General features: G+C 31.6%; 5 protein-coding genes across 6 annotated transcripts in view; 2 read left to right on the plus strand and 3 right to left on the minus strand.

The window, feature by feature from the left end:
* Nucleotides 1–305: 305 nt before the first annotated feature.
* Nucleotides 306–1745, minus strand: LOC130899736 (probable methyltransferase-like protein 25). Its single transcript, XM_057809911.1, has one exon. It carries the CDS (start codon nucleotides 1743–1745, stop codon nucleotides 366–368), a length of 1380 nt encoding a protein of 459 aa, XP_057665894.1. The 3' UTR covers nucleotides 306–365.
* On the minus strand, nucleotides 1510–2469 carry LOC130899749 (protein LTO1 homolog). The gene is made up of 2 exons (XM_057809928.1): nucleotides 2208–2469; nucleotides 1510–2150 (listed from the first exon to the last, which is right to left on the minus strand). The coding sequence occupies exons 1-2, from the start codon at nucleotides 2215–2217 to the stop codon at nucleotides 1747–1749; spliced, it is 414 nt and encodes a 137-aa protein (XP_057665911.1). The 5' UTR covers nucleotides 2218–2469; the 3' UTR covers nucleotides 1510–1746.
* Nucleotides 2470–2951: 482 nt separating this feature from the next.
* On the plus strand, nucleotides 2952–5697 carry LOC130899740 (uncharacterized). The gene is made up of 3 exons (XM_057809920.1): nucleotides 2952–3214; nucleotides 3432–3594; nucleotides 3750–5697. Coding segments are annotated over exons 1-3 (1302 nt in total). The 5' UTR covers nucleotides 2952–3212; the 3' UTR covers nucleotides 4887–5697.
* A 1865-nt stretch (nucleotides 5698–7562) lies between these two features.
* LOC130899745 (GTP-binding protein SAR1b) lies at nucleotides 7563–10595 on the minus strand. The gene is made up of 2 exons (XM_057809925.1): nucleotides 10139–10595; nucleotides 7563–8224 (listed from the first exon to the last, which is right to left on the minus strand). The coding sequence occupies exons 1-2, from the start codon at nucleotides 10435–10437 to the stop codon at nucleotides 7942–7944; spliced, it is 582 nt and encodes a 193-aa protein (XP_057665908.1). The 5' UTR covers nucleotides 10438–10595; the 3' UTR covers nucleotides 7563–7941.
* A 750-nt stretch (nucleotides 10596–11345) lies between these two features.
* Nucleotides 11346–20610, plus strand: part of LOC130899735 (hexokinase type 2) — a 92767-nt gene continuing 83502 nt past the window's right edge. The window contains exons 1-2 of one of the 2 annotated variants that reach the window (XM_057809906.1): nucleotides 11346–11671; nucleotides 14856–14921. In XM_057809906.1, coding sequence (XP_057665889.1) covers nucleotides 11654–11671; nucleotides 14856–14921 — 84 coding nt within the window. In that variant the 5' untranslated portion in view covers nucleotides 11346–11653. The remainder of the gene's footprint in view (nucleotides 11672–14855; nucleotides 14922–20610) is intronic. The other variant, XM_057809907.1, reaches the window with a different exon arrangement.

Raw genomic sequence — 20610 nt, forward strand, 5'->3', positions numbered from 1 at the left:
ATTCTTGAAAATATACAAGTCTATCTAAGAGAATCAAACTTTCTATTATTGGGGCCTTCCTTAGCAAGTAGAAAAAGTAAATTTCATATTCACGTTCTTTGCATTCTTCAAATAAATTTTCAAGTTACGAATTTGTTATGTTTAAAGGCAAATTTAGCCTTTTTGAGGGTTTTTTGGTGTAATCTATAAAATTTACACATTTTCCCTCTTGTCTTGTTCTATGGATTTCTACTTTTATGCTTGAGAACTTGCGATAGAATGGATGTGATTTTAAATAAGGATAACAGGTATAAAAACAAAATTAATTTTCTTTTAAACATTAGTTTTCACATTATTTTATTAACAAATACAAATTTAATATTGATTTATTTAATTGCTATCAAACCATAGCATCTTGGAGACACTATAGGATCAAATACTTGCACAATATAAGAATTTTCAAATCCCAATTCTTGTAAATATAAAAGTCTATCTAAGAGAATCAAACTTTCTATTATTGGGGCCAACATATTCCTTAGCAAGTAGAAAAAGTAAATTTCATATTGACGTTCTTTATATTCTTCAAATAAGTTTTCAAGCTGCGAATTTGTCAAATTTAAAGGCAAATTTAGCCTTTTCAACGCTTTTTTGGTGTAATCTACAAAATTTACACATTTTTTCCTCATTTTTCCAACTTGTCTTTTATCTGATGGCAAGTCATAGTACTTTTCCAGAATAATTTCAAATAGAGCTCTATAGAAAATACTTTCATTAGGTAATTCCCTTTTGTCAAGAATCCTCTCCATTGATTGTGCAGCAATCATCCTCCCAGCTCTACCGATTGTAATATTTTGATCTTTCAAGAAATTGCTCATGGGAAACCCGTAATCACCATTTGTGTTTCTAAAATATTGTTGTGTTCCAAATTCTTCTGATAATAAATGATAGCAACAACCAATGTTGCAAATTGTTTTTATATTTTGATTACTGCTAAATATTTGTAATGATGTAGGAGCTAAATTCCCACATGTATGTAACCCCACTAATCCTAAATCTGCAGGTTTTTCCAAAAATACATTTGAAATAAGGTCTAAAAAATCTGTATCTGATGTTATGTATTGTGTCACTTGTTTGTATAAGTTTGCAGAAACTGGAATATTTTTCTCTGTTTGAATGTTATTACTTGAAGAAACAACACTTTTCCATACTCTAGAAAGTTTTTTTACTCTAGAAACCGCACTGCTAGTATTAACTTCTGATGCGTCTACTCCTAAAACTGGAATTTTGTGATGTAAAGCCAATATAGAGCTCAAGTATCCTTTTCCGTCACCTATGTCGACTAAATGGGTTGTTCCTGATACATTATGAATAGCGGCAGCTACATAACTGAGAATATCAACTTCGTGAGACTTTTTGGATGTCATAAATATATTTAATTTCAATCTCAGTGGTTCGGAACAACCTAAAGAAGCAAGTTTTTCTTGAAAATCGTCTGTTTTTAAACATATATTTAAATTTTTCAATGTAAACTTTTTCGATTTTTGGCTATAAATCTTTAAATTTTTCATTTTTTTATAGTCGTTTTCAAAAATACAATTAATACCTTCTTTAAATCCAACTTTCAGTACGTCTTCTTTTATTCTATCTGGAACATACTGTTCAAATGCATTTTTCGTGAAATAATCAACCATATGAAAATTAGCCAAAGGTAAAAGTGGTTGTAAATAGTCTAATATTGACGTAATTTGTTCTTTTAATATCTTCATTTTAAAAAGACATGTTCGTCTTTTCTGGATATGGTATATTTATTTTAATCTGTGCACACAACTTTTTATACTGAGCTCTAATCGTATTCAACAATTCAAATATATCTACATGAACTGTATTTGTTTTTGGAAATTCAGTTAAGCATTTTTTCAAATTTTCTAAAGCGTCTGCAAATTTGACTAATTTTTCGGGGTCTTTAGTAGAAAAATATTGTAAACATTTCTCAGTCACACCTAAGTAGAAACCTATTTCTGCAGCTATTTCTGAACCTCTATGATATCCTAAATGAAAACCTTCTTTATTTCCTTGAAGAACACCGATCTTAAATCCTTCTTCATAAGCTTCGTCTATGATATTTTCTTCAAAAAGTAGTATATCATCAAAAATTTCATTTATGTCTTTATCTAAACGAGAAAAAAACATGTGGAATTCCATTACAAAAAGAACAAATTTTTCATTACCTGTATGCATTCTAGTATGGAAATATTAATAGTATTACATCCCGTAATTTAATATTTGAAGTTTTTATTATTATAGGTTAATCGATTCATCTTTACAAAGGCCTTTTACTACTAAAAACAATAGGTAACAAGTAAATGTATTCGATTTATCAAAATATTAAAAACAATTTATATCATTTTCTGTACAAGAATACTATTGGTGAGGTGCAGAATGGCTGGAAAATAATTTTCCTAAAAAACCATAATTGATGCCGCAAATGTGTGAAGTAAATAATGAGTTTCGAAATCGTGACGTCATATGACATAATTCAACAGTAAACCACAAACATTCGATATTTGTATTTTTTGTATCCATGCAATTCACACTTGTCGGGAGCATTAATAATGGCGGACATGCAGAGATGTGACATTTTAAAAATAACAGTATTTGAAATGCAAAATACAAAATACCTATTTCCATTTTGTATTTAAATACTTTTTTTAGAAAAGCATTTTATATTTTATTTGAAATACCTTTTAGGACATATTTTGTATTTGCAAAATGCAAAATACTTTTTGCTAAGTTTTGTAAACATCAAAGAATTAATAATTAATGTGTTACAATCTTCAATTAAAATCTTGTTACAATAAAAGAGCACTGTAAATAAAACACAATGTAACTTGGTCTGATCAGCTTCGTTTATTATCGACTCTTTTCGTATGAATTCGGGATTATTCGGTCACCTTTTCGTTCCCGAAAACGCTAATAGTAGTAATCTGTGCAAGCCACTTAGGTTGCTAAATGTGTTGAACCGAACGAACGAATTATCTCTTTTTACACTTTTAATAAAGTTATCTTGCTTTCCGATAAAATAATAACGAAACCAAAAAAGTGAACCAAATAATTATTGAATTGTTTCGAGTTTGTTTGCAAGTTGATCATAAATTCGGTTAACCGGTAACCTAACCTAACCTACTGAATAAATTACTTGGTAACTATCTTTTCAGTGAATTAAATTTGAAAACATGTAAGTACACAAAATGAATAATTATATCTCATGTTATTTTTAATTAGCTACCCGCTACCCACCAAACCCAATTTATAAACAATTACCTATGTTTTCATATTAAAACAAACAACGATTGTTAAATACTTTAATTAATACATTGATTTATCTATACCTGCAAAATGCATACATGTTATTTTTATGCTTAATCCCCATGATATTTTCTATTTTGTTTCAGGGATGATAATATTTCTCTACCATTGATATTAAAGTATTGTTTTAAAGATATAAAAAAGGATGCTGGAAGTGAGAATAATAATATATCGGCTGTTTGCAAGAAATGCTCTAAAACATTAAAAGGAAGTCTAATTTCAACTACAAATTTTTTAAATCATATAAAAGTGAGTAACATGTTAATTTTATTTCCTAATCAAACTTGATATTTTTTCATTTGTTACAATTACATAGACAATAGGTGTATATAAATAAACAAACTGCAATAGCTGATTCTGGTTGTGTATGTGTGAATGTATAATGATATTACTTTTTTTTTCAGAGAAAAGGTCATGGTGATCTATTGACAGAGTATGAAAATTTAAAATCCCAAACCAAAACCTCCAAAAAGAAAAAATGTGGCACACACACTGATGAAAATAGTGCAAGTACTTCGAAAAAACTGATACAAAGCACTCTTCCAACTACTTTGCCAGTGTCAATTAATTTAGACAAGTTGGTTATAGATTTTATAATTGATACAATGTCACCAATATCTATTGTCGAAAATAAATCATTTAGGACTCTAATTGAAGGTGCTCAAAAACTACAAAACCCACCAAAATTTATGTGCCGTCGCACATGTAACAAGAGAATTGCTGATATGTGCGCAGAATATAAGGAAAATCTAAAAATAAAATTAAAACCCGTTGATTATGTGTGTATGACAGCAGATGTTTGGTCATCATCAAGGAGAAGTTACCTAGGTATGACTGTTCATTGGATTGATCCTCACACATTTGAGAGAAATAGTTTTACTCTTGCTTGTAGAAGATTTAAAGGAACTCATACCTTTGACAAAGTGGCCGAACTGATCATTGACATACACACAGAGTATCATTTGAGGGTACCAAAAATAACAAAAACTGTAACTGATAATGGCTCAAATATGTTAAAAGCATTTAAAATTTATGGAAAATCTGAATTGGGAATGGACGCTACTGATGGAATTTTTTTTTCATCATCTGACATAGAAAACATTTCAGTAAATAAAAATGATGACGACCATAATAATAATAATGAACATGACGACGATGATGATGAGACATTTCTCTTAAAAGAATTTCCTGAATCTCAAAAACCTGAAGAAACATATCAACTGCCTAACCATGAAAGATGTACCACCCACACATTGCATTTAATTACCTCTCGTGATATTATTCAGGCAAGATCTCAAAATATTTCATATAAAAAGCTGCATGATGCAGCTATGGCTAAATGCCAAGCAATTTGGAATTTGTGTTCAAGGTCCCCCAAAGCGTCTGAAATATATTGTGAAACTACCGGGAAATCTCCGACAAGTCCATGTCCAACAAGATGGAATTCATATTATAACTGTATTATGGATCTTTTAAAAGTTCAGGAAACTTTAAATGAAACCTTAAAAAAACTAGGATTGTCGGTTTTTAAAGAAATTTAATTGCAGTTTCTAATTGAATATACCAACTGTGCAAAACCCATAGCAGAAGCTATCAAAAGCTTAGAGGGAGATAAAGAAACATTTTATGGATGCCTGCTACCTGAGTTAATAAGAATACAAAAAATCTTGCATTCATTACAAATGGACAATCCCATATACTGTGGAGTACTGATAGAGACAATAAAAAAAAGCTTAGAAAAGAGGTTTGGAAAATTTCATGATTTGAAGGATCCTAAAGCTAAAGATGCAATTTTGGCATCGGTGTCATATCCTTTTTTTTTAAATTAAAATGGGTGCCAAAAGGAAATAGAGAACATATAAAGGAATTGTTCCTTGCAGAAGTGAGAAAACTTAAAAATGATCATAAAGATCTAAATAATACATCCCAATCATCACACAAAAAAGAAAAAAATGAATCCTACTACATGTTCTATGATGATTCGGATTCCTCACTAGCTAGTGATAGTGCAAATGCAAACACCACTATTGACCTGGAATCATTGCAATATTTGAAGGATAATGATGTCAGCCTGCAATCATTAAATAAATATCCTACAGTAAAGATGTTATTCTTGAAATATAATACCTGCTTGCCTAGTTCTGCGCCAGTAGAGAGGCTTTTTTCTTATGGTGGCATGATTATGAGACCACACAGGAGAAAGATGAGCGACAGTGTATTTGAGCAAATTATTTTATTAAAATCTGTTAAATAAATTTAATTTAAGTAAGTTATCAAAGTAAATTTACCAGCCTGTTAGCTGGCTAAAATAAATAAACTTTTCAACAAAATAAAGATAATTTAAAACTAAAAGTATTTTATTTTAATAAAGCATTTTGTAAATACGTATTTTGCATTTAGTATTTTAAATATAAAATGAAAAACTATTTTGTATTTTGTATTTGAAATAACAAAATACAAAAAGTATTTGCATTTTGCATTTAAATACATTTTATAACCTATTTTGCACATCTCTGGCGACACGTGACCGACTTTTTTCGACTTCTTTTTAAATCTTCACTTTTTAGGGGATTTTGGAAATGTAAAAAATTCTTTCGTAATTTTCCCCTGTAGTTTGGTTGCTCTTTGTAAAACTATGTTCATATATTTTTTTAAATAAGATTTAGTTTGTTTTTGCTATTAAGACATCCAAAAAATTCTTATTTCATATCTTCTCGAGTGATCAGTGAACCGTAGTCATAATTAAATTAAAAATTGTTTACATTTCAACTTTTTTCTACTCAAACTTTCCTATAACAATATTCGATTTCCACAACGCTTTTCGAATAGCAAATGATTTCAAATGGCAGATAAAAAACCAATGAAAAAACGTCTAGTTTACCCCACCGATTTATCGGGTGGATCAACTGCTGGTCCGTCTTCTAGTGTTGGATCGTTACGGATTCCTTTATCGGAAGAATAAAAAGAAATCAAAAAGGGCCGATTTTTCGACAACTCCTGCTGGGCCCTCAGGTATTTCTTCATCATCAAAATCAACTGGGAAAAAGAAAACTGTAACAAAGAAAAAGACATTTACGGTCCAAGAGGTTGCGGAGATGCATCAAAATTCAGATCTGGAGGAGAAATTGGAGTCTAGTGACGTTTCCATATCATCTGAAGATGAAGCCGACGTAGAATCATTTTAGTAACACAATCTTATACTCAGCCTCCTTATTCACAAACGGTCTCAACTTTGGCAAGTTCTAGACCATCTAGTCCTCTACAACAATTCTCCCTTGGTTGATTCTAATCCAGCTAGCCCTTTACAAAATTCACCAGCTTCTGATGCCCACATACCTCCAGATATATCGACTCAAGGATAATCACTCTAACGGCAATGTGTCATATTTTTCAGGGCCTTCGGGCATAAAAATTGCTCTTCACAGAATCGTAATTATTTTTTTCATCTTTTCGACGATGATTTGTTCAACCATATACTTTACTATAAAAGCAGAATATATTATGATTTTACTTTAAAGTAAAGTTAAACATTCCACAAAAAAATTCAATCACTTAGAAATTATAATGTTGGTGTAGTGTTAGTGTGTTCAATAAAACCAGACAGTGTAATTGTGAATGTTGGTGTAGTGGTAGTGTAAAAAGTATGTTCAGTAGAACCAGACATTTTTATTATGAATTTTGGTATAGTATAAGTGTGAATAGTGTGAAATAGAACCAAACGGTGTAATTATAAGTATTGGTGTAGGGGTAGTGTAAAAAGTGTGTTCAGTAGAACCTAATAGTGTAATTGTGAGTGTGTAGTGGTATTGTAAACGATGCGTTCAGTAGAACAACCATCCGTATACCATTTAATGCCTTTTGTGTTATGTTGTTCTCATCCCACTACTTCCATAGCTTTTTATTGAGAGGAATTTTTTCTCAACGCTAAACTTTTTTTTTCTCTTGTGATTTTGTCTCTGAACATTTTAAGTGATATTTTTTCTGCCACGATTTCCAGTACTATGAGGAGAGGTGAGAGATTCATAGAATCACTTCTAGTGCAGCTGTTGGTCATGATTTCATGGCCCCCGTTGCATAAATGCAAGCCAGTTTTTGTACCTTCAAAAGATTGTTCCTCGTGGTATTCAAAGTGGTTCTAGTGTGGTCAGTAGAACAAGACAGTGTAATTGTGAGCGTTGGTATGTTCAGTTCTTGTAGATTTATAAATGAAATACCTATTTAAAGTACATTTTTATATTCCAAATCCAAATATATTTGATAATATACAATAAAATTAACAAACAAATTAAAATACACTAAATATTCACCTAAATGTAAAAGTTGAGGGATGATTTTAATGATTTAGATAAATTTGAGATTTATTTAGTACGAAAAAAAGCAAGAGCTCACATTTGAAATAAATTAATTGATTGTTAAGCCCCAAAATTTCTTATTATAGCCACGGTTTTTTTTTTAATGTGTGAAGCTTTTCAAAAACTTATCTTTTTTTCTCTTAAAAACCTCAAACAATTTGAATTTTGTAATGTTAGTGATGTCAAGATAATATCTAATAATATATCCTAACATCATCAAACTAAAGTTGAACAAAAAGCGACTTTAATCGATGTATTGCGCTAACCAACGAAAACCTTCCCCATATCCTTGACGCTTTAAAATAGAACACATAAATAGTTCCAGAGGTCGACCTGGTAAATCACTTCTGGGCACTTTGCCTTTGCCTGTAGTTTCTCCATATAGTTCATAAAAGTTTCTCAGTTCATCCTCTGATGCGGCTGCTGGAAGGTCGATTTTATTACCTAAGATGAGAATTGGACAGTTCGCTAGTGTTTCATCAGTGAGAAGAGCAGTCAATTCTTTTTTACTTTCATAAAACCGGCTTCTACAAACAAAAAAAAAGATATAAAACAACTGATTTTCACCTCAAACATTCAAATTTCACAATTCATTACTTGAGTATCAGAAGAAATGTCCATAGATTAAAAATCAAATATGAGAAACAAAATTCTAGTTAGAAAGATCTATTTAGAATAAAAGGTATCTAGATTGGGGTCTGTGAAAACAAAAAAATGTAGCCAATTTAATATACCAAGTAATCTGACCCACTACAGTACATTACCGACCAAAAGTTTTTGCCCACTTCATCATACATAACTCATTCAATAAATTTCAAAATAATACACTTCAGCAAATTTCTCTTTCATATTGTCAAGTGTCAAGGTCAAAATGGTGTCTTACAAACCAAAAATAATAGTTTCTGTTAATTGTTTACTTTATATGATTGTAATACTTCGATGTAGCGTGGACTACAACGTGAAAAAATATACATCCACCAGAAGCTTAGGCGACAGAAAAAGTTCAGTGCCTTTAAAAACTACAACTGCTGAAAATGAACGTATTGAATTGATCAGTAAATAGGATCGACAAGTCATGGACCCAAAGATAACTCAGATTAATAAATCTAAGCCTTTTTTTAAGAGTGGCAGTGAAGAAACCTCGACGTCAAAATAAAATTAAGTGGGCTAAAAAACAGAAAAATTGGATGCATGAAGAGTGAGAGATTTTTATGAGGTGATGAGTCAAAGTTAGAAATTTTTAGGTCTAAGAGAAAAATGTTTGTGAGCTGATTAAAAGAACCACTGTTAGATCCATGTGTAATCCCAACTTTAAAACACGGCGGAGACTAGAGACCTGGTAAAAATTGAAAGGATTTTGTAGAAAGAAGTCTATAAAACAATATTAAAATAAAATGTACCTTCCGGATGTAGAAAATTGATCCTCCGGCATGACAACAATCCCAAGCATTTCTCAAAGCTGTGCAAAGAGTCTTTAAAAGAATTGGGAAGGAAGAATGTACTGAAAGTAATGATTTGGTCGTCACAGTCGCCCGATCTCAATCAGATTGAATTGTTGTGAGACAAATTGGACAGAGAAGCCAAAAAACAGTATCCTTCTGCAACTTTACATCTTTGGATTATCATGAAAAACGAATGGAACCGAATAGACAACGATTATTTGTGAAATTTTTACAGAGAATGCCAAAATAATGAAAACAAAAGGGGTTACATAGATGAATCAAAAATTGACAGTAGTTTATTATTACTACATTCTTATCTACATATGTTTTTTAAAATATAAATAACAAAATTGATCATATTTTTTATTGTTGTGTATTACACAAACTATAGGGTGGGCAAAAACTTCCGTCCGGTAGTGTATATAACAAAAATAACTTTCTATTGTACAAAACATAATCACAATGAAATCATAATGAAAAAAAAATACAAAAGTAAAGAACAGCAGAATGACTTCTTATTTATGACATAAATTGATAAAAAAATTTAAAAGCCGATGTGGTAAACTATTAAATAAGCTGTATAACTTAACAATGTCTCACAATTAGCTCATAAAATGTTTTGTTCACAATAAAAAAATAGTTGTTGGTTGCTGGAATACTTTGTATGAATGTATGAAATCTACATGACTTGGATATCAAGTTTTTGCTGAAAAATTTTTATGAACAATAAACAGATTACTAAATACTAAATCATACAGGATTTTAAAGGCACTTTCAAAAAGCTACTAAACAATGGAATCAAATAAAATTTATATTATTTTTTAAATTGACACAATTGATATTATTCATTTTAATTAATTTAACAATCTAGGAAACCTTAATCGTATTGGTTATATATATATCACTCTGAACAAAGGAATACTTGTGTGTTAAAGGTCTAGGTTAACGATTTTCACTAATCATTCTAACAATGCCTAAGTTATGCAAAGATATACATACTTGTCATTAGCATCAATAAGAAAAACTATAGCATCTACAGCTGGAAAATAATCCCTCCAAACTCTTCTAGCTTGATCGTGCCCACCTAAATCGAAAGTTGTAAATCTCATATTACCAATTGAAAGTTCTTCTGATGTAGGATGTAAAGTTGGAAGATGTTGTGCTAATCTATCATCTTTAAGCATATGTAACAATGTGGTTTTGCCAGCGTTATCCAAACCAAGGAACAATAATTTTCCAGATTTTTTCCATAATCCTAGATATCCAAGCACTCCCGTAAACCAGTCCCACAAAAACATTTTAGAAAGTGTATTTTAGATAAAAAAGTCTGAAACAACTTCTTAAAACTTTTTTAAAGTGACTTGTTGTTGGAATTAAGACTTTGGAGCCCTAACTTTTTGATGAGCAAATTAGAAAGAACTGACAATTGACAATAATGACACGATGAGTTGGAAGTGTCCACAACAGATCCTTCTTCTTTTTTATTTACTTATTGCGTATATCATCTACACGTTTATTTTCATATATATTAAATAAATCCATAGTAAAATTTCTTGTATCTCTTCACTTGTAGGTATACTTAGTTTTACAAAAAAGGTTATTAGCAGGGATTAAAACGTTTTACAAAATTATAGTTGATATTATTATCAAATAGATGTGATTGTTGGTGTAGTGTACACTACAGATATTTCAAATGTTGTAGGGATAGTAACTAAAACAGTGTATTCAGCAATTTTCTTTCAAACCGTTTTTACCCACCAGAATGTCGTCGAATTCAAAAGTTTACTGTTTATATGCTCCAACTCTAGCCTTTATATTATCATTCATAATTTTCAAACGAATTTCTATTTGAATGATAAAGTTCTATTTTTTAAACAAATAATCGTTTTAATGATTCACTTATATTATTAACAGTTATTATTTTTACTAAAGCAACATATGCCAGTCATTTAATTTATTGGCATTCTGTTTTTAATAAAGTTTACAATTTTTTTGGTTCTTTTTTATTAGTTTTCCCTATTCAAGGACAAAATGCAAAACTTTTTTTTGCTCATTTCCCGCTTAACTTTGGAAAAGAGTATAAATATATATAAAAATGTTTAAGAAGTAAAAAATTATTTCCCCGTTATTTAGGGAGGAAATTTGTATAAATATAAATATTTTGTTCTAAAAATACGTATATTATGTAAGTATGATGCACCAGTTTTAAAAATTATACGCAGTCACCTGTGTTATGTCTGAATCGGAGTGTGGTAGTGATTTTAATAACTTCTCGGAAATCACGTGGGTGTTTTTTTTTATGTATTTTGTAATGACGACCATTTAACACTGTTTAAATTCTTTCTGGCATAATACGTAGAGTAGATAAGGTGCTCCTAATCAGTTGTGTTTTTGATCTTTATAGTTATAGGTCGACCTCTAGATTTATGATTATAATTGAATAAAATAAAATTTTATAGTTTAATTCGAGATTTCGTTATTTGTATATTTACGTGTTATAGAAAAGTGTTTAATATGGCACCTGAAATATCTGTAAGTAAAAATTATTTTATCTATTTATTTTTTTAATACAAATATTTTATAATGACAATGTAGTTTCCAATAAATAATCATTGGAATATGAAAAATTATTTTTTCATCTAATCTAGTCAGTGCGTGCTGTTTGTTGTACACTATTATGGTAAACGAGATTCCAAGCATTGAAATTTTATGACAATGTTACGTAATTATTAAATAATCATATACGTATGTGATAATTAAAATAAACAACTCGCAAATCATTAATGTCACTTTATTATCATACATTGGTTCAAGTTCATTACATTATTATAATAAACAAATATACAAAATTTATTGATAAAAAATATTTTTTGATTATTTACAAAAAATTCTTGTCAACTTCAAATTATTTTTAATGAATACCACTGGCAATTTATTAAATAAACTTACATAATTATGTAACATAATTTAATTATTCACATTCATATTTTATATAAGTTTTAAGCGTAATCTAATTGTTCACCAAACGTGCTGGAAATTCACGAACTATAGGGGTTGTTTTATTATCACTGTTGACAATTGACATTATTGCATTATGGAAGTTATACAACGTTGTCAGATTGGATATTATTTTGGACTTGACTGGGTCTATTTAAACATTGTTTACCAATGAAAACATCGAATCATAAACATAAATGCAAACTAATGCAATCATAATAAGAATTGCGAAATTAACTAAAGTAAATAAACTTTCCATTTATCGAGTAGTCACGAAAGGGGTTGCTGTGGATCATTAACAGAACCGAAAAACATTTAAAGAAAAACTGAAATCATTTGAAAAAGCAAATCATCTAGAATACAATAATAGATACCATTTTAGAAACATTGCGCAGCTTGTGATTTTAAACACAAAAACTGAATGGCAATAACCGAATCGTCAGGGATAGTTCGATGGCGACAAGATTATTTGCATCAGAAAAAAAAATTACGAAAGTTCTAATAGACACATAATTTATCTAGATGAAACATGGTTTGACAGTCACGATGTAGTAAATTCCGTTTAGGTTGACAATAGTAAAAATTGCTGTTTGAATGGGCCATATTTTGAAGGGAAACGCATTATAATAGTACACGCTGGAACTAAAGAATTTCCTTTATGTTTCTTGCTTTGAAATTTCGTTTTCCAGAAAAAAAAACGGTTGAGGTACAAAAAGGGCTCAATTCACGCCTGGTACCCTGTTTAAACCAAACGCCTTAACGAGTTATAATAATAATTTTTTTCTAAGTTCCAATTAGGACTACAATTTATAATGATTCGATTTCATTTTTACGAATATTTTCTGGCATAAGATCTACATGTTTTTAAAAGAAGTGTTTAGGTATGGTAATGAGGTATCTACGCTTATGGTAGATCAAACAAAATTGTCGGCAAGGGTTTCGAACCAGTTTTTATAATGTGAAATTGATGTTTGAAGAACTATACATTCTAATTGCTTTCACAGTGCTTTACCTCGAAAACGGTTAATTTTACAGAAAAATGCAAGAGTCTTTTTTTGTAGATAATTCCACTAGGAACAATTTTATAATAACCGCTAATTGACCTTCGAACAATTGACCTTCGAACAATAGATCGCCAGATATTTGCGAAAAACTGATTTTCGTGACCTTTGAAACATTTTTAGCGGGCACGATTTCAATGTAGATTTTTCAAGTCTTCGTTATAATAGCATACTAGAGGCTTATATAAAAATTTAGTTCACTAGGAACTTTTTCACAAGATGGGGTGCAATATGCAAAAAATGACTAGACTATAGCCATTATTAAATCACACCGCAATTGCGGTCGCTCGCAAATATTAAAAGTGTAATCAGAAGCTTTTAATTTTATTTTTAGGATCCTACGAAGGACGTCTGAAATTCAGTGTAATGGGATAAAGTTCTAAGTCAGTTTTTCTAAATAAGTCTCTTTTACGTATACAGGAATATTTTGTATTTCGATGTTTATTGTATTTTCTTTTAAGGGAAAGAAAAGGACGCAACGCCAAAACAACCCATTAAATAAGCATTATTAAAAATGCTTGGTTTGGTTAGGATTCCCTTTTATGACCATTATAATTTCCGCCTTTTATGAGGCTCATTGCGGACATTGTGGGGGTCATTCCATACGTATGAAATACGAAGGCATTGACATTGAATTTAAAATATAAGCAAGCTTTTGAAATATGTGGATATATTGAGGTGTAAGCTACGGAACGAGTGACATCTAGTTATGATTGTAGACAACTATAAGTCGGATAACTTCGCATCGGTCTTGTCAAATAATTTTCTCCGTTCGAGAATCAACAGGATTAGAAAAAGAGACGCAGGGTGACGTTAGTGTGTGTAAAATGAATATACGTGTAAAGTATAAACGAGGATGTATGTATATGTAAAAATATGACAACATAAAAAAAGTTGTAGTATTTGAGAAAATACCAAAATGATCTAGTACTAATTAAACATGACAGATAAGTTTGTAATATTAGTTTTGTTTTGAAAAATTATGATACATCAAGTAAATAAAGAGAAAAATCTCGAAAAAAAATCTTATATTTCTATAACGTCATATATTAGCTTTTCTTTCATAATTTTGTTGTTTGTAATTGACTTTTTGGTCTCGATTTTGTCCTACTTTGAGCGATTAGATTTTATTGAAACTGGTGCTCACGCAAGCCTTTTAATACCATGGAAGTGATTCGCACTCTTTTCTATTTTTTGCTTTCGGTTTCGAGTCCTGAATTCCTCTCTATCTTAGGTCTTCCATCACTTCTGCGTATTGTCTTTTCCTCGGTCTTCCTTTTTCCATTTTTTTTTGTTTCTCTAAAATCTGACATTCTCTGTATTCTCTATTCTCATGGATCTTATTATTTTGCTTAGATCTGCTTTTCCAAATAGATTCCAGACTAGACTAAACCATACATTTTATCTCTCGAATTTTTTTGCACCAGGTTTAGGTACATTTAGTATTTGAATACGAACAATGCTTTCAGTCGAGTAATCTGCCATTCTACAAACAAATATTTCACTTACAAACGATATATACAATGGCGTTTACTTCAAATCAAAACATTTATTGTTTTATGGCTGGTAATTTATATAGATCAATAATATGATTAGAGGTTTACATTTCCGAAATTTCTTTTTGAAAAAAAAAATGCAACTATTATCTATTGTTTCAGCACAAAACTAATATCCATCCACCAGATGAACGTCCACCCTCTTCGGAAGCGGCAGCATCTAAAGGGGTATGTACACATAATTAACAATCACGTGATCACGTTAAAATTTTTTACTAAAACGTTTTTTTATGATCAATATTTACTTTTATGTATGAAACGCTTAAATTATCTCGGAAACGGCTTGTACGATTTTTTATGCGCAAGTTATATTTGGATATTTGTCTAGTACTCAAGTGTGGATCATCTTCTAACAAGACACAAACATTTAAAGATTTGTTTCCATTTGGATGAATCTTTTACTGAAGCAGTTTCTTAAACTTTTTTACTAATTTATTGATAGTAGATCTTGTTATGGGATTTCGGTTAGGATATAAATTATTATTAGGATATTACACGTTTCTTGTTGACTTCTACGTCTATTACTATATCCTAATATCATTCAATTCAATAAACTACAACAATAATAATTTATTGAAACGCCAAATTTGTTTTTATAGCAGTCACATTCACGTAAATGTATTATTTTAACTTGAGCTATAACTCCGAAATTATGGCATTTAAGTATGGGGAATATTAGATGAAAAATAATCGGTATTTCTAAAAATACAAAATATATGTGATAATTTTATGTAGATACTACCATAATACCGGCCGTATCACAAGACCTTTACGCTCAAAAATTTATAAAAATCGTACAAGCCGTTTCCGAGATAATCGAGGCGTTCTTTACATAAAACTCACTCTGTATATAAAGTACAGTAGAGCAAGTGACAAAACGGAGCTTCCAGTGCGCATAGAGAGGAAGTATTCGACCAAACTACGATGTAATTTATCCCGAATATTAACGCTTGATAATCGCTTGCTAGATATTAAAAGTTTTACGATGTTGTCAATATGTGAATGATCACAGTAGAGTTGGGTATTTTGTGGTATGATATTTATAGAAATATGAGTTTCAAATGATTGACACAACAATTTAATGACTAAAAAGATGAATGAAAATGGAAAAATAATGATTTGATTCTTCTTCATCTTCTGGTGCAATTTTTCAAGCTCCGGCTATCTCCATTACAATTTAGTTGAATTAGTCTCTATCTGTTGCTATTCGGAATAATTGTTCTATTCCCAGTCCATCCAATTTCTAATAGTCACTGTAGCTTTTTGCAGCTTATCCATATTCTACCCTCCAGCTTTGTACTGGATTAAGGTAAACACCAATGGACTAAAAGGTATCGTAGGCTGCACTGAGAATTGTAGTTGCAGTTTTGCGTCTAGCGTGAAGGACCACTCGGAAAATTCGAGAATAAACATGGATGGGATAGGTAAAAACGAATTATCAGTTGATTCCTACAGACCTATATCCTAAACCTGCACCATGTGTAAATTATTAGGAAAAATAATTAATAACTGACTTGTTCGGGAACTGGAACGAGGAAAACTGATAACACCAGAGCAGACTGGTTTAAGAAAACACCAAAGAAAATCGACAACATTATAGATCTAGAAATTGATGTACATGGGGCTTTAGCAAACAATTAGAAATGCATAACTGTATTTTTTGTTATGATCAAAGCCTTCGATACCGCATGGAGGCTTAACATACTAAAAACCTTGGAAGAATGGAACATAGATGGACACATGCTGGCTTTCATTCATAATTTTCAGAAGAATGGAAATTTTCATGGATTAATGTCTGTATATCTGACCTCAAAATAAAACTTTAATAATCAGTCCAACCATATTCCTGATATGGAGATGCAGATGATCTGGTTATGTAATCACCCATAAATATATTTGAAAAATGGTCCAGAGACTACGGTTTTCGATATTTTTTAGCGAAAACCAAATGCATAATGTTCTCTGGAAGAGAGGTAGACCAAAAACACTACTCGAACGAAATGGTATTCCTATCGGTTATGTATCAAAAATCACATATCTGAGAATGATCTTCGACTCGCAATTAAATTGGAAGGAACGCATTAAGGACATTGTCATCAGATGTCAAAATGGACTAATCCTATCAAAAGTTCTCTCAAACAGAGACTGGGGATCTGACCAAGAGTCTTTACTCTCAATCTGCAGGCATGTCATAAGATCTAGGATCGATTAAGGGTCCATCGCTTAGGCCTCCGCTAAAAAACAGATACTAAAATATTTGGATACCATAGCCAATCAAGCAGAGTGGAACTAGGAGCAGTTACTAGCTAAAACAAGACAATACATAACATTATTATATGCCAGTACTATAATGAGTAGCCATGAACATCCAAAGCTGCAAACAGATATCAAAAGCGACTATCCCTTTTATCAGACAGTTTCTAAATACATCAGACAATTATATATGCAGTTTCCTCCAATTCTACAATTAAATATTGATATACCTTCCCCATGGCTCTGATTGAAACTCCGAACATAGACACAAGTTTGAATATCTTTAACAAGGCAGAAATTCAAGTCTTCATAATATATCAGAACTTTCACTCGAAACTCTCCATATATTCTAACTTCCTTAAAATATATACCGATGCATTCAGAACCCCAAATGGAGTTGAGGCTACTGTTATCACTTCTCAGAAATGTAACTTCACAAAACAACCAAGTGCAATTTATAAGAAAAAAACAAATAAAACAGAAACTACAATTCGCGACTTCATTAGATTATAAAGGTTTTTGAGAAGGTTTTGAAGAAGAAATCATCGGGTGCCAAACAAGGCTATCAATACGATGTTTTGACTGTCCAAAAATGTTTAAACTGTGAAAGCTTCCATTGTGGTGAAGAATGATTCGTCTTTTGCGATTGGTTTCCCCGATTTTTTTCGAACAATACAGCAAACAAATGCTGAAGTACTATTTAGACTTGAGCCTCCTACGGTGGCTCCAGATGGTGCTACATCACCAAAAGTCCAAGCGAGTTGATCGGCACATTGCTGTTGCTTCAATCCACGTCTAAAGTCATAGAAAATCATTACACAAAAATGTTCGCGATTTAATTCTATTTATTGACGATGAAGTATCTGAAAACAACTCAAGTAGCACTAGTATGACAACACGTTCTGAGTACGTACACTATTAAAAATGTCAAACTTTATGCTGACAATGTCACATTAGACATATTCATATCAGTGTTGCCATATATCAAAACTTAAGTACGGAAAAAGTGGTAGGATATGAAATAAGCGGGTTTCCCGACATTTTGGGTATTTAAGCGGTGCTTACAATAGTGTCAACATCAACGTTAATTCTATGAGTACGAAAAGAATACTAATTTTATTTGATCAAGGTTGTACTAGTTGAAGTAGTAACCTATCTAGGTATAGAGAACGAAATGGCGAATAATTGAAGATAATTTATACAACCTCTTCATTACTTGTATGTGTGCAGTCCATAGGATCTTCAAACGCTTCTACTTTATTCATGTTGCCGTTTTTAGGCTGATGCCTGCCATTTAAATCTCTTATCTCTTCATCGCCTGTTATGTCATTGTTCATAACTAAGTTTGTAGTTTTGGAACCGTTCGTGATATTCATACTGAACACACTATTTACACTACCACCACATGATACCCAAATTATCGCCTTCAGAGACAGAAAGTAAACTATCTCTGAAACAGACAGCCTTGAATCCGTTTATAATACTTAGAAAAAGATTTGTTGCTTATGGAGTCCGGAATAGAAACAACAACATATTGTTAGGGCCTCCGCACACGGATCGACTCGAGTTGTCAACGGGAGTCGCGCGCAAACTTGTCTATGTTTTATAGTTGGAGTCCTCACACGAGCCAACTACCAGTCGTCAACTCAAGTCCAGTTGGCAACGTGAATCGCACGCAACGCTGACTCCCGGTCGCCTGCAATCTAAGTCGCGTAGTTGCGTGCCGTACAATAGAAGACCACGGGTGCAGATATTATTTAAAATGAGTGATCAATCTCAATCAATCGATATTTCTTTTGTTGAAGACGTGGAGAAGTATAAAGTGTTATAAAACTATAGAATGCTACAAACTTTGCAGCTGTTTCTTTCAGCTTTTCGGCAGCAACAAACAACCTGTAGCTTAAGTTTTTTTGAATATACGGATGACACCAATATTTCCTTCTTCCTCCTCTACGATACCGTCTTTACTGATAGTAATCTATCATTTCTCCCTCATACCCACTACTGCTAGAATGCATTTTCAAAAACTAGCACTACATAAAGTACAGTTGCAAACAGGCTGCACAACTTCGATTGCACGGTTCCGATTGCGCGTTGCGCAGTCAAGTTGCAAACTCAAATTGCGAATGAATCGACTCGTGTGCGGAGGGCCTTAATCTTCACGACGCTTACGGAGAGCTATACAAAACAAACGAAGAGGGATGTTGACTTCTGGAATTGTTCTGATCCATGACAATGCCCGTTTCTATAGCGCTCGTTTTACCCAAGCAATTGCGAACACCTACCATAAAGTCTTGATCTAGAACCGAGTGATTTTCATCTTTTTGTTGAACTGAAGTAGTAGCCTGGAATGCGGCGCTACCAAATTGACGTGGGTTCAAAGGAACCGTCACAACTCATTTCCAACATTGGCGGCTGAGTATTATGAAGAGGGTATTGCAAAACTTGTTCATAGATATTTGATCGTCAAGGTGATTATGTAGAGAAATAATCTATGCTGTACCTCACTTTTGATAATAAAATCTTTTTGGTACAGATCGGGGTTTGCAAAGAAACAACCCTCGTAGTAATTTTTGATTTGCCAGATATAATAATGTCTAAACATTATTGAATATCTGTCAATCATGTTAAGAGAAAAATTCTTCGAAATTTACGTCGTGATCTGAAAAAGGTGAAAAATTTTCTTTGGTTTTCGATTAAAAATATATAAAGCGACAATGAAAAAATACGAAATAGACTTACAGAAAAAAAATCAAAATCGTATCACACATGGCATTAATTATATAATATGATTTCTAATTATATCCTTGGGCAAATCGTTTAGAATTCAATGGATATTTGCCAGAAGAATTTTTAATAACTAATTTTAAATACAACTAAGTTCTGTGATAGCACTTTCCCCCTTTGTATGTTTGGATAAGTTGCATTGAAAAAATGCTTACAAACTGGGGCTATATGAAAGATGACAGACGACTTAATCGTTGTAGTTGAACTCACAGGATTTTTTCAATCATTTCACGTGATTTGAATTCTGTGTGATGAAAAATCGACTTTTCTAACTCTTCAATATTATGATACAGGACGAGATGTGTTTGATTCGTTGCATTACGAGGGTTGTTTGATTGTGTATTTGTGTTTTCATAATCAATTTCATTTTTCAACTCTATTTTTTCAAATCAATACACTTGGAGAAAGGTCGCTGGGAGCTAGATCTGAAGAATATGGTGGGTGTTCAACCAGTTCATGAATTTTTGCTATGACGAACAACAAAGTGTGCGAAAGTGCGTTGTCTTGATGATTTTCTTTTCGAATACGGTCACCATTTTACAATTTCTTCCTCTACTTCATCAAGCAATACTGTATAATACTCTCCTGGTATTGTTTTATCTTTTTGAAGATGGTCCATGAACAAAATCCCACGCGTATGTATTATTTTTAAATTTAAGAAATAGATTATTGGGTGGGCACCAACTTTAGACTGATAGTGTATTCAGGGTGATTGATTAGTACTTTGAGATATCAATTTGAAACATTGAGGGGTCAAAGCCAAGCCATAATTAGTATATAATCATTGTTTTCCACAGAAAAATTAAAATATCTCAAA

The sequence above is a fragment of the Diorhabda carinulata genome, chromosome 11 (genome assembly GCF_026250575.1).
Source record: "Diorhabda carinulata isolate Delta chromosome 11, icDioCari1.1, whole genome shotgun sequence".
Taxonomy (NCBI): domain Eukaryota; kingdom Metazoa; phylum Arthropoda; class Insecta; order Coleoptera; family Chrysomelidae; genus Diorhabda; species Diorhabda carinulata.